The sequence below is a fragment of the Pinus tabuliformis genome, chromosome 9 (assembly GCF_031772625.1).
Source record: "Pinus tabuliformis cultivar Carrire ecotype Pingquan chromosome 9, CPIR1, whole genome shotgun sequence".
NCBI lineage: Eukaryota > Viridiplantae > Streptophyta > Pinopsida > Pinales > Pinaceae > Pinus > Pinus tabuliformis.
Window position 1 is genome coordinate 1,762,146,190 of NC_142307.1, and position 14,386 is coordinate 1,762,160,575.

General features: G+C 35.8%; 2 protein-coding genes across 2 annotated transcripts; both read left to right on the forward strand.

Annotated features, from left to right (window-relative positions):
- The first annotated feature begins 1,739 nt into the window (after positions 1 to 1,739).
- LOC149155817 (pentatricopeptide repeat-containing protein At3g22690-like) lies at positions 1,740 to 2,615 on the forward strand. Its single transcript, XM_089444536.1, has 2 exons — positions 1,740 to 2,174; positions 2,358 to 2,615. The coding sequence occupies exons 1-2, from the start codon at positions 1,740 to 1,742 to the stop codon at positions 2,613 to 2,615; spliced, it is 693 nt and encodes a 230-aa protein (XP_089300662.1).
- Positions 2,616 to 2,631: 16 nt separating this feature from the next.
- Positions 2,632 to 14,051, forward strand: LOC149155818 (uncharacterized). Its single transcript, XM_089444537.1, has 4 exons — positions 2,632 to 2,775; positions 13,207 to 13,293; positions 13,387 to 13,479; positions 13,652 to 14,051. The coding sequence occupies exons 1-4, from the start codon at positions 2,632 to 2,634 to the stop codon at positions 13,835 to 13,837; spliced, it is 510 nt and encodes a 169-aa protein (XP_089300663.1). The 3' UTR covers positions 13,838 to 14,051.
- Positions 14,052 to 14,386: the final 335 nt, after the last annotated feature.

The following is a 14,386-nucleotide window of genomic DNA, read 5'->3' on the forward strand; positions in this document are numbered from 1 at the left end:
TTTGAGTTTACCAAGAGTTGGCTTCCAACACACCCAACGCTCAATGCCAAACATGACATGGTACACTAAAACACAAAGACCGTAAAACCTTTCAACATATAGACAAAGTACACATTCTTCCTTGAAATACACATTCTAAGGAAACCCACAAATGACTTCTCCTCATTTTGAGGATGGTACATAAGTTAAATTGGATTGCATAGGGATTTCTTAACACAGAGTTCAAAATTATTACAACAATATACTCATTAATCACTAAATATGTCATTTGTAGGAATTGCAGTTAGGTGGGGAGGATAACACTCCTATCCATTTTTAAAGCTACACCGAATTAATAAGTTCTCCATGTGCCACAATAACTGAAATTTTTATGACTATAGTGACACATCCCTCGAGATTTCCTTCCACACCAACACTTTTATCCATGAACTAAAGAGTGACTATTTCATTATTATATTATACATACATGTTAATATAAGCATTAAAATTTGTATTCCTTTGTAAAAAGTGCTAGTCCAAGAGATACATTTGATCACCTTGTCTTGTATCCAATATCCAATGTTGACCCCTATATCCTTAGATCTAGAGTGAAGGTTTCATTTCTAATGTTGTGTTTGAGCTTAAATTCTAATTAAATATTTGGGTTAGCCAACGTCATTACTTAACTTAATGGCTTTGCAATATACAATGTATCATATTTTTTTTAAGTTCAATTGGTGAGATATGTCTGGGGGATTGAACTTTCGATCACTTGGATACACAAGGGCTTGCCAACATGCTTTTTTCCAATTGTGCTACTACCCTCAGAAAATATACAATGTATCATATTAACATCCACTTAAACCAAATTGACTTTTGGGACACATGTCTCTTTGATGATGAAGGGAATCCAATTATGTGATGTCTGACACATTCCCTCACAAACACTCACAAAGACCCTACACTTTTTAGGGTTCGAACCTAGGTTGTCTGTTATGAAACCAACTCACAAAAAGATAGAAAAGATAGATCAACAACTTATAAATCAGCTTCTTCGAGGGGGCAACCTCCTTTACATTACACAAAAGAACAATTATTGGATGATACAAATGACAAAGCCTCATTTCTATATATAGGAGTCTAAGAGGTCACAATATAATCAAAGTCAACATAACAATAATAATATAAGGGCACAAAAATAACAATAGTGGGCTTCTATGGGGCACAATAATAACAATATGGGGACAATAAGGGCACAACAATAACAGTAAGGGCCACAATGGCACTAGTAATGGGGGAATCACTAGTGTTATAGGGACCTAACATTGTCTATATGGAAACACTGTATAATTTTGAATTTATTTATTGTAGATTTGTACATAGATGGATATTCCTTTCTTTGCATTTATCTTTTAGACTTCTTGCTTTCACCAATTGATTTAGAGCTTATGGAGTCTCAAGTAGCACCAATCCCCTTGCTTCTATTGGATTGAATAACATGATTTCTCTTTTGAAATCCATAATATCTCATTCACATGCTTCCTATTTCTCCCATAAGACTTTAGCACATACTCCATGATCATGTTTGTGTCCCTCTTAATAACGCACTCCTTGGAAGGGGCCATAACATCTTTTATTAGGACTAAACTTGGATGTCTCTTCTTTCTTGCCCTTTGATTCTTCATTCAATCATACCACCCATCAACTTGTTATTTTTCCATTCTTCATTCAATTATAAACCTCTATACAAAGTCGACCACATGAATTATGCACGACTGGTTTTTGAAAATTCCCCTAAACGGGACTGTGTTTTATGGAATGTGCCCATCAGAGGGTACACCATGAATGGACCCTGTGAGGAAGCCCTCCTACTCTATTCCCAAATGCTGCAGAAAGGCATACAACCCGATGAACTCATTCTTCCCTTTATTCTGAAGGGGATGAAGGTTCATCATTTTATAATAAGAGCCGGATTGGATTGCAATCTATTTGTGGGGAACGCCCTTCTTGCTCTATATGCAAAATGTGGAAGTATAGAGAACGCATGCCAAGTGTTTAACAAAATGTGTGAGAGAGATTTGGTGTCATGGAACTCTATGATTGTTGGATATTCTCATAATGGACATGCCTATGAGGCATTGACGCTTTTCCATCAAATGCTGCTAGAGGAGGTGGTACCGGGTCCCGTTACTATGGTTAGTGTTCTTCGAGCATGTACATAGGTCGAAGCTCTTCAATGAGCTAAGTGTGTGCATAGTTACATGATTAGAAATGAGATTGAGATCAACATCTTTGTAGATACCTCCCTCACAGATCTCTATTCGAAATGTGCAAGTATTGAAATGGCACGTCTATTGTTTGACAAAATGTCTTGACAGAGATGTTGTGGCATGACTGCATGCAGTCAAAACACCCACGAATGTGATGTAGGTTGGCTTCACGCCACTGTGCTCCATTTGAGAAAAGAGCCCAAGAGCATTTTCAGCATTCCCGTTCATACGAAGACCCTCAATAATGTCTTGACCGTTTCAGAGGGGCTATTGCGAGGTTTGCGTAATGGAGTTCGGACAGATTCAGGACGGGGGGGTTTTCTGCATTTTAAGACGGTGATTCGAGGTTTTGTTTATGAAGCATAAAATCTCTGTAGCGAAAATGAAGTCTTCTCTGAGGAAGCTGCGAGGGTTTTCACTCAGTAAACATGGAGTTAAAGAGAAACTGGGCGCGGTCTATCACAGCCAGAAGCAGCAGCAGCTGCCACCTCCGGCTTCCCTGGACGAGCTCGTTCAAGCTTCCCAGGTACCGATTTCATGGATCATTTTTCAAGTTAGGGCATGCTGTTGCGTTATTTATATTTTCAAGAAAATTGAGCTTTTTCCTTTAAAATAATTTGCGATAAAGAGGTTCTTGTTGCGTTTTAGAGATAGCCTGTGACGAATGATTTTCAAAAATGAAATGCGAAGCGTTAGTTCTCTTGATGAGTTCAGAATGTAGTGATTTCTTTGATAAATTGTAAAGTTAGGACAGGTTATGATATTTCAGGTTTCAAGCATGGAAGTTGAGCTTTGCCTTAAAATGAATTGCATTTTTTTTTGCCCAAAACGGTTTTCTTCGAGTTATGCAGATCGAATTTAGGCGATGATTTAATCATCTAGACAATTCTAGAGGTTTATTAAGCCCGTCCTAACTTAAAAAAATATAGTGCATGAAATCACTACATCCTAGACTTCTAACATTTAATCCCAATGTTTTTTACACTGGATCTGTAAACCCGATAACAATCACTTCCGACGTAGCATTTCAATTTCTTTAAAAGCAAAGCGCAGTTCAATGCTTAAAACTTCCAATATCACAACGGCCTGTCCTAACTTTAGAGATAATCAATGAGGTATTCATTTAAAAGAAAAACTCTATGGCCGTGTGTGAAACTAAAATATCACGACAGCCTGTCCTAAGTTCATAGATAATCACTGAAGTGTTCCTTTCGAATGAAAGATTAATTTCCATGGGTAAAAGTTCAAATATCAGGATAGCCTGTCTTAACTTCACAGATAATCAATGAAGTCGCTAGATAGAAAATCCTAGAAGTTTTTGATCACAGTGGCGGAAAGAACATAACTTGTTAGGTCATTGAGATGTTGCCTTTGGCAATCGGTGACCCCAGGGCTTGATCTCGTCACCTCTTGCTAGCATGTGTAAAGGGCTATCATGCTATGTTGAGGGTTGATTGTTATGTTATTTGAAGTTTTATGCATGTAGGTTGAGCTTTACCTTCAAATGAATTGTAGCATTATGTTAAAAGGGTTCTCGTTGAGTCTTTGTTGTTAACGATTTGCTAAGTTGATCAAATTTAGGGCTGTAAACATGAATCATCACGCTTCTAGATAATGCGAGAACTTTTGTGTGTTATGTAACATGTTGAAGTGCAGAACTGAGTGGCTCGTTGAGAGGTTTACTTTTGCAATTGCTGATTCTGCACAATTTGAACTTGTGACCTCTGGCTGGCATGTGACAAGGGCTAATCGTATGACTCACTGAACCTAAATTGAGCGAAAAATACAGCTCAAAACACTTCAAGTCAATGAGAATCCATCTGCTCTCGAGGAATTAAATTGTCTATGAAATTTAAATACAGAAATTTTGAGTCTTAATTAGCTTAATGTTGCTTAGGTTCCATTCCCAGAAAATGATTGGCATTCGGAAGTTTGAATCTATTTTCATTCAACAGTGTTGTTTAGATAATATCTCAGCACAGTCGTCTTCAATATCGTTTCATGTTGCATGCTTTGATTTTTGGGGTAATTAAGATTTTATTAAAATACAACTTGTAACAAAATGAGGATAATAATGGTTTCCCCTGTTGATTCTCAGTATGTGCTATATTTTTCATTGCTTTACATCTTTCAAAAAAAGAGAGGACTTTAACATCTCCTTACTTGAAATTCCTGGTTTAAACCCTTATATGTTCATATTGAATATTTTGTTGCATGTGCTGTTAATCAGGCATAAGTTTTATTCAGTTCTGAGTAAATATTGCAGCTCAAAGTACAACAAACCTAAACTTATAAAAGTTTCATTCTAACACTTTTTCATCCAACTTTTAATTTACTATTAACAACCACTGAAAGTCGTCCCCATTCTACTAATAAGCTATAGTTATCTTATCTTAATTAATTAAGCGTAAGTTGTATCCAGTTCCAAGCAAAATGCTGCAGTTCAAAGTACAACAAATATACTAATAAAAATCATATTCTAACCTTTTTCTATCCAACACATTATCTTAAAATTTATATCCATGAATAACCTGTGGCAGTCATTCCTAATCTAGTAAGTACTAAGCAGCTAGAGTTAGCTTATCTAAAACTACTTCTACATCATGCATTTGCCATTTTAAACACAAAGTCAAATTCTTTTTCGTTATTGAGAGTGTTTATGCTAAAGACAATAAGGGTGGCTCTTAAGTTTTTTGTTTATGTGCTACAGAATCTCCTCTACAGTAAGCGAAACCATTCTAGGTGCGGGGTAGGATGTGCAGGGTTGAGAGGGAGACAGATGCTACTTGCCTTCCTTTGTTCTCTCGACTCAGCAACTTGTCTGTTTGCTAAACATTAGAGGAATTTTTAACCTTTTAGAAGTTGATTATATGGGAGAAGACAGTCAGGATTCAAAATAATAAACTTATGTTCTTTAATGAAATACCACTGGAGTGTTTTTGGTCATTCGTACTGAAAGAATTTTTGGTCATTCTTACTTTCATCTACATTTTTGTAATTAACTTGTACTTCAAACTCTTTTTTTTTTAATTTTTTTTTTTTTTCAACTCGTGTCTCCCATATCTCTCTTACTTTCCAACTATGTTGCATGGAGAGTCAACATGTGCCTGATGACAAATCCCTTGTACCCTGCATTCCAGTGTTTTGGGGACTTAAAAATGGCTTGGGAATGTCCCAGAATAGCTGGGGGCATCATGGGAGACATGGGAACTTCTAGGGCATTCCCAATCCATCCCTCACAAAAATATCTGGGACAATCAACTGACCCTTGAACCTACTAACAGTTCAAGATTATATCTATATATATAGATATATATAACCTAAATCCATCCCTGCACCTGCCTGAAGTCTAAATCCTACCTGCTTCTAATTTTCTAAATCCTACCTGTCATCTCAGCATATCATTCTAAAATTGTTCTCAGCAATTCCTTTCTGCGGCGCTGGCACTCACAGACTTCAGTGCATCATACTCTCAGTCAATACTTGCTATTCCTCTGCAATTCTTATCCCTAACTGTATTTATAATCTTTATCAGTGTCAGGGGGGTGGGCATCAACGGCGGCTTTTGGGATCTATTTAAATTTTCTCTTTGAATTTATTTAAATTCTTATTCACAGTGTTTCTTATTTGCAATTGGAATTTATTTATTTAAATGTTTTATATTTATCGTGGTGAATTAAGAAAAAAATATTATTATTATTATATTTAATATTTTATTATTTTCAAAATTTTAAATATTTATGATTACTATTACTATTATTATTATAATATATAAAATAATTTATATATTATTGCCATCTCCAACTTTCTGTCCCCTGAAAAATTTGGGGGTGCACTCTGGTGATTCCGGAAACTTACCCACCATCCCTGCTACCCCCCGTCCCAAAGCCAATGCGACATAGCTTTCTAACTATGTGTTTGCTGCAGCAAGGTGGTACAATTCGAGTTCAATTACTTTTTCCAGAAAGGCAGAAACAAGTTAGTTTCTTGCAGTTCTCTCAAGTTATTTTGCTTCATTGAATAGAGTGAGAAGTCCTCATGAGTCAAGGCCAGTATAATCCCCATGAGATTCGAACCTTTCTGAACATTGCAAGTATGAATTCTATTCACCATTTGGACTGACCATGGAGAGTAGTTGCCTAAGATACAACTGTTTGCAGCTGAGTTAAGGTTACTTTTCACTAATAAATAAACTAAGCTAAATAAAAGTGATTTGTAGACTGGTCATCTAGCATTCCATGAATTCTATTTTACAATTTTGTGGAACTTCCTATTCTTTCTATAGAATTCTGTGGAACTAAATATTATTTTCATCCTCCCCAAGTTAATGGTTTATTCAATCTACTGCTATTGTATTTTACAGGATTGGTCTGTCCTGATCTATATCCCAGGTTAAATGGAATAATTTTCAATTATCTTGGAGTGTATAAGATGTTTAAAACAGAGAAATGGTTTGTAAATTCTTTAGTACTTCCTCTAAGATTGAAAAAAGCAGAGGCTGGTCAATTTCAATTTGATTTACTCTTGCTCCCAGAGTTCATTGTGAAAGTCTTGGATGAGATTTTTCTTAATTTTTTTTTTTTTATTTTATTTATCAGGCAGGGATAAGTGGCTTTTATGTTAATTTCTTGTGATTGAAGAATGGTTCCGAGGTTAATAATTTTTTTCACAGTTATAGCTGGAATCCATTTATTGATAACCTATGTTCCTTCTTGTAATATTCTACATAATATTTGACTTTTTTTTTTTTTCAAAGAAAAAAAATGTATATATTAATTAGGCAAAAATATATGCATCTTCTGACTGGCAACTGATTTTTCAGTTTTGCCAAAATCATGACTGGCTGTTTTCTAATCTTCCCAAAAAAAAATATTTGACATTGGTCATCCTGTTGATACAAATTACCTTTTTGTCATTTGCGTTATCCTTAGGCAGAATTGTTTGCAGGAGGCTTGAAATTTCAATTAGTTCCTATGTAAGTTCACATACTAAGGATTTAGGGCAAGTGTTGCACCATTTTCTTGATCTACACATTACAGAAGCGTCGACCCTAAATCAAGGTGAACAACTTGCTTGGCAAGTTGAATAAATTCTGCCCTAATTGCTTGACGTTCAGGGCTACAAATCTAATTCTTTTCAGATCTGAATCTGTTTATGAGAGATAAAACACACAAATGGCATAATAATCATTTATTGCTCATCATAACATTCAAATGCATGAGATCCACGCCTTCCAAGTCACTTTCATGATGGAACAATTGACTGCATAAACAGTTTAATTTTTAGCCTGTTTCCATTGCTTTCTTGCAATCATTCTAATAAATCTAGCAACAGAGAACATCTCCAAGGATAGAGTCATGCCAAAACAAGATGAACAATTTGACTAATATAATTGGAATGATCTATGTTATTGAAGTTCGATGTCTGGAGTTTGAGATCACATTATTCTAATCTGCAAGTATTCATGATGGGTTTGGTATTTTATAGCTTGATACATCTTCTAAAGACTCACATTAACGCATGAACAAGCCTATCTCTCTGCCCTTTGGAATTTATGAACAAGGTTTGCTACTCTGCAACCAGATCACACTCTGTTATGTCAAAACGTTTCCTTTTTGAAAATTTTTGCATGATTGATATCTCAGGTATATCCAAAACTAAATCGGTGCTGATAACAGCCCAAACATCCACTCAATAATACTAGCATCACACTGGTTCTATCTTCTGTTACTAGGAGTTCAAGTACTAGCTTTTACTATAGAATTCTTGAGATCATGCTAATGTCCTGAATGATCAAACTTTGGGGTTTATTTGCATCATTGTTATGTAAACTTTCTTGTTTTGGAACTAGTATATATCTTCTATTTTTTATTTTTATTTTTTATCATTATTATTGTGGATGCATTGTTTTACATACATAGTCTTGTGCTTTGGTGCTGGTGTCTTTCTGTCATATCTGAACATCATTAATGTGTTTATTTGGCACTAGTTTGACCATTGTATGTTGGAATCAAAACTTTGATTTCATTTACAGGACTGCTCTCTTGAATTTTGGAAAATTTTGACATTGTTTCAAATTTGATTCATATTTGAAATAACACTTGAATGCTCATTAATTGTTATACATCTGGAAGCACTAAGGGAGCATTTCTATGTTGTTTCATCATTTACACAGGGTACTTCCTAACTGTTATTCTACCCCGGATTCAGAGGAGCAGCCAAGATTTTATCCATAGTTTCTTTCCTTCCAACTTTAGATGGGATCTCACCTCAACCTTCTGCCTTGGTGGTCAATCAACATCTTTGATGCCTGTTCGGGGTTGTGCCATATTAGGTTACAGATCATACATAATCAGACCGAGTTATGGACCAGCTCCAAACAGATCCAGAGTATGGTGCCTTCCACCCATTAGGGGTAAATCAGCTCCAGACTGATCCAGAGTATGACACCTTCCACCTATTAGACTAGGCCATACATAATCAGAGCGAGTTATGGACCAGCTCCAGACAGATACTTTGCAGATCCAAAGTATGGCACCTTCCACCCATTAGGGGTAAACTAGCTCCAGACAGATCCAGAGTATGGCACCTTCCACCCATTAGGGGTAAACCAGCTCCAGACTGATCCAGAGTATGGCACCTTCCACCCATTAGGGGTAAACCAGCTCCAGACTGATCCAAAGTATGGCACCTTCCACCTATTAGACTAGCCCTACATTCAGCAGAGCAGAGATAATATTTTCAAGAGTTTCCTTGCTTGGACATTAAATGATAGGAGAGCATTTTGCATATGTTCTTAGGATGCTTTTGTGCAGATTATAGTGGGTTGGTAAGGGATCCCCCTCCCCAAACACCCTATCAGCATAGTTAAGACTTGAGTTTAGGGTGGCTTTAATTATCTCTGGTAATAGAAAATGATACGGAGGATTGTGCATAACCCACCCCTTTTTTGATTCCAATAAGCAGAGGTTGTCACTATGGTAATCTGATTTCAATTTGTAGTTAGAAAATGGGGTCACAACTTTCCATATTTTTTGTTTTGTTTTGTCTTTTTACATCAAACAATAGTATATTTATTAGAACCATAGTCAACTAAACAAACAGGAAACAATTTATTTGACAGGTGGAAGAAGTGATAGGCTTAGAGCAATTGAATTGTAGGCCATGCTTCTTGACAAATTGATGAACAGATGTCTCCTTACTTGAGATTTAGGTTGGCACCATGGCACCATCCTGTCCATCATTAAACACTAATCTTGTCATTATCTTCTTCACTGTGAATGACTGGCCTGTTCCCTGCAAATAGATCTGGGCATAGAGGAGCCAATCCAAGAACAGTAATCTCTAGCACAAGACAATATTAATGATCTAAATACCTAATCCTGAAGCTTGAGTTTGATTTTTCTCTACTGGTTCTGAATCTCTGATTGAGAATCTCCCACTCGTCATTATCAAACCTTCTCCTTCATCATTGGCATCAGCTGCACTGCTGAGGTACGTTGGTTGGTTGTCATTGGACTTGAGAGCTTGAAGTTTCAAATGATTATAGTAACAGACAGCCAGAAAAGCCAGTCCACACCCACTCAAGTTTATGACTGTAACCTTTTCATTTATTACAGACAAAGATTATGTTATGAGCAGCCAGTCCTTCACAAGACCAGCAACATTCATAGTCAAGGTTGAAGTCTTTCCTATCAGAAGAAACACTGCAAGATTAAGAGCCAAGGCACAAGCAGAAATGTCATGTAATCCAAATCAAAGGAAGAGACCCTGATTATTAGAAATGGGTATTCTACTAAGGCCCAGGGGGTGCTGAGAAAAACAAGGCAACAAGGAGCAACAAAGATGTGATGGGATTCAACTTAATCCCTTTTGATGTTCGTGGAATTTGTATGAGAACCAATTGGGTAGTCTCACATGCAACTGCACTTAACTGGAGAATCACCTCCCATGCATTCATCTTGGCCTCCCCATAAGCTGAAATAGTAACTCCAATGGATATGGCCAACATATTGGCCTCGGGCTCACCTTTATAAGCTTCTTTCTTCAGGGAAACCATAATCAAATACACAGCAATGGGAATTAGAGCTTTCAGCATTTGAAATAATGATACTGAGAGGAAAACATAGGCAGAATTTGAAAACCAGAGACCCAAAGAATACACTTATCAATACTATGGGTTCAATGAGCTTGAAGACTCTTACAATAGCAACAGTCAGTGTTGAGTAGAAGCCCATGTGAATCATGGTGGGACTGATCACACTAAAGTTGTCAAGCAATGGCAACTCCAATGGATATGGCTAACATATTGGCCATGGCCTCACCTTTATAAGATTCTTTCTTCAGGGGAACTGCAATTGAATGCATATCAAATGGGCACAAGAGCTTTCAACATTTGAAATATCGATACTTTGAGAGACATGCACCAAAGGCTGCATCATTTAGGATTTGTACTCAGTTTAGGTGTCATATTCAAGGGGAAGTTGTTATGCTTTCCACCACTTCATAGATTGTTAGAGTGATGAAACAAAAGAGGCTCCCTCTTGAGGCTAGATTATGTCATTCATATCAGCTGTGTTGTTGATGTCCTAGCTCAGCCAGGTCTTGCCAAAACTCTGTTGAGGTTCAAAATTTATTATAAACTGAAATGTCTTCACAAGAATTGACCTCATAAAATGCCATAATCACAAGATATTCCATACATGGCTGTGATTATGGCTCGTAAGACCCTTAGACTTTGAGCAATGAGGCTCGCAACATCACTTATGATTATGCACTCTACAATTTTGTGACCAGCTGAATGTCAAGCAATTGAACCGCGATTTAAATCCTATTTTGTCAGCAATAAGTACTATACTTTGTCTTTATTTAGTGTAGAGAACCAAGCACTTATTCTACTCATCTATAGAAGGGACAATGGTTGTTTGCCTATGAGGTATAAGGAAATCCTATCAAATGTTTTGTATTTTCGTATGGAATTGAATCATACTCCTGCACACTGTAACATTCATATATATCAACCTGTAGAGGCTTTAATAACACCTGGTATTCTGGTTAGTGATTTTATTGGACCTCATGTGCATATCCTACATGCACAGGATGGACTATTCATATGTTACAAGGTATTATTCTTATTATTTAGGGTGCACATCTTCAGGTGCTCAAGAACGATTACTAGAACAGTCAGTTAATTCTGCAATTTAAAGGATGAAAAAGGAGGTTATAGGAGTCTAGTTTTGGTTCTCATCCACAATGTCACACTAGTCTGCCTGGGCATGGTTCTCATGGTTTAATAGTGACTTGAGGAGTCATAATACCACAGATCACTAAACATGAACAGCTAAGGTAGCCCAAGGACAATAGCCATCTTTACACATTAATTAACAGGTCTTACATTAATTATCCTAGGGGGTTTTAATACTTCCAAATGCTTAAAAAACAGTTAGCAGAGCATTCACATTACACATTCCAGCAATCTTTTCTATAAACCAACCAAATGCAGTCAGGAGAGCCCTCCTTTTACACTATACAACCTTATTGTTAGTATGATCAACCTTATTTTAATATATAGTGTGACAAGCCGTATGTGACAGGCAGGTGGAAAAATTTTCTCGCAATTGACTAAGCGACGTCCTGCGAGCCAGACTTGAGACGGAAACCCTCGTCATAAGTTTATGCTTGGCTCTTTTCCAAACAAATGAAGAGTCAATGAGGTTTTGTGTAATCACTTCTGGTATCGTATTGGGTTATTGTTAGAAGCGATAATTGGATTCGGATTCTCATCGAGTGAGTTGTTCTGCTTTCTCAATTTGAGAGGGTTTGTTTGGAGGGAAAAACGAAAGAGGACATACAAGAATAGTGAAGGGAAAGATGCAGAGGAAGAGGATTGAGAACATCGCCAGCAGGCAGGCTACATTTTCCAAACGTAGGTGGATTGCTGAAGAAAGCTTACGAGCTCTCGGTGCTCTGCACTGCAAAAGTTGAACTTGTGATTTTCTCCCCAGCAGGAAAGCACTATGAACTGTTTTTTAGTGCAAATCCTACTATTTTGATTCTAATAATCATGGCTATGCAAACCTCATGAGATTCTTACTAATAACCCCGGTGGTGCAAGCCCTAGTAAGCTCGATGTTGAAAAACTTAGTGTAAAACCTCCAAATCGCTGGTTTTGTTGTAGTGCTTATTGGAGAGTATATAAAAAATTTCACACCTTTTTATGAGATATGGGAGGAAAACATGTTAAAGATTTTTAATAAATATAAAATTTCCAAAATGATGCTAGTTACGTGTGATTCTTTTTTCATTGTTTGTGATTATGAAAAATGAAACTCAATGTTTTTTCATTAGTGCACACATATTTCATTATATAATTGCATATAGAAAAATCATTCCAGAGCCGATAACAATAAAAATGAAGAATTTATGGTCCAACGTTATATTTAAGGGAGATGTTTAAGGATGACGTTTGAATTTTGTTTTTCATTTTAAGACATTTGGAGCAAATATTAGGAAGGACTTTGAGAAAGGATTGTCCTTGATTTTCAAAAATGGAGTTGTTCCTTTCCAGCCATATGCCCAAAGTGACCATCAAAGGGAGAGCTCATATGTTTTTTGGATGTTTTCTTTATAGCCATTTTTTTACACATATCCATAGTCCCCATGCCATTGATGTGAATTACTTGTTCAGTTTTTTTTAACCAAAATTTTTAACCAAACAAGAAAAATTAAAAAAATGCCTCAAGATCAAAGACTGAAACAAAGACCTATTGACATACCTTTTAAAGTATGGAAAGAACTTGTAAAATCATATGAGAAGTTGGATGCACAAAGAAAAGCCGGCAATGAGAGCATTCAGGTATTGAATTTTTCATTAAACATTATTTAGAATGTATTAATACTTATAAGTATCTTAGACATGTATTTGTGTGAAAATAAATTGAATTGGTTTATGTTTAAGGACAAGGCATCCAAGGCGAGGTTAACCAAGACAAAAGTCACTCATCGTAGTGGCCAGAAAGGTTTAAAAGCACTGATAACAACCTTTGTAAGTATATTAAACATGTGATATTTTTTTAATAAATTTTGTACTAGAAGAAAGTCATTGTTATCTAATTTCTCCCTATTTACTGATTGATAGGAACTAAAATATGGAAGACCTCCAAATCATTTGGAAAAGGAGGTGCTGCAGCAAAAGAGATGGGTTGAATTTGTTGTTTGGATGGACTCTATGGTATGTAATTTTAGTTGGATTTCCAATATACTTTTAAACCATATTTTCATTTTATTTTTTAGTACTATTAGATATTATATCTTACCTCATTTTATGGTTAACATTGTATAACAAAAACATGCGTTGTGTTATGTAATTAATACTAACATGTAATATTGATTTTTTTTGTCAGAATGCTATAGGTAATGATTGCCAAGACGATGATCCAAATTATGTTCAACATATATTAGGAGATGATGAGGATGATGGTGGTGAAGGAGGAGATGATGATGATAGTTGCAGTGTTGGTGATGATGTGGATCAGAGTAATGAGGATGGTCAAGATGATCATGAGGATGATCTTGGTGGTGGTAGCTAGGCATGCACATGCATTGTTTTTTATGAAGAAATTATTGTGTAGAATGACATTGTTATGTTTAGATGGGTGTTGTGAATTTACCCTATATCAATGAGACATTTTGATTTTGTAATCATACGATGAGTTTGATTTATGTATGTTGTTAATTTATTGTAGAATAACGATATTCATGAAATATTTTGATTTGTTAATCATATTTGAATTTTACTTGTTTTGATTAAAAATAATACTGATTTTATTAGTATTATGTTGCTATTTTATACATGTTTTGAAAATTGTTAATGACACATTGTTATTTTTTTGGATGGATGTTGCCAATTTCTCTTAAATTTCTTTACAAATGATTTTGAATTGTGATATCTGCTTTAATGATATTTAGAAACTATCATATATTTCACTATTGATCTATAAAGGGGGTCATATATGTAAAGAAAAATATACTCTATATAAGAAGTCAAATGCAGATGTAACCATGGATGCAAAATTGGATGTTAAACTAGGAATTAATAAAAAATGCAAACAATTGACATACAAAGTGTTTTAAATTAG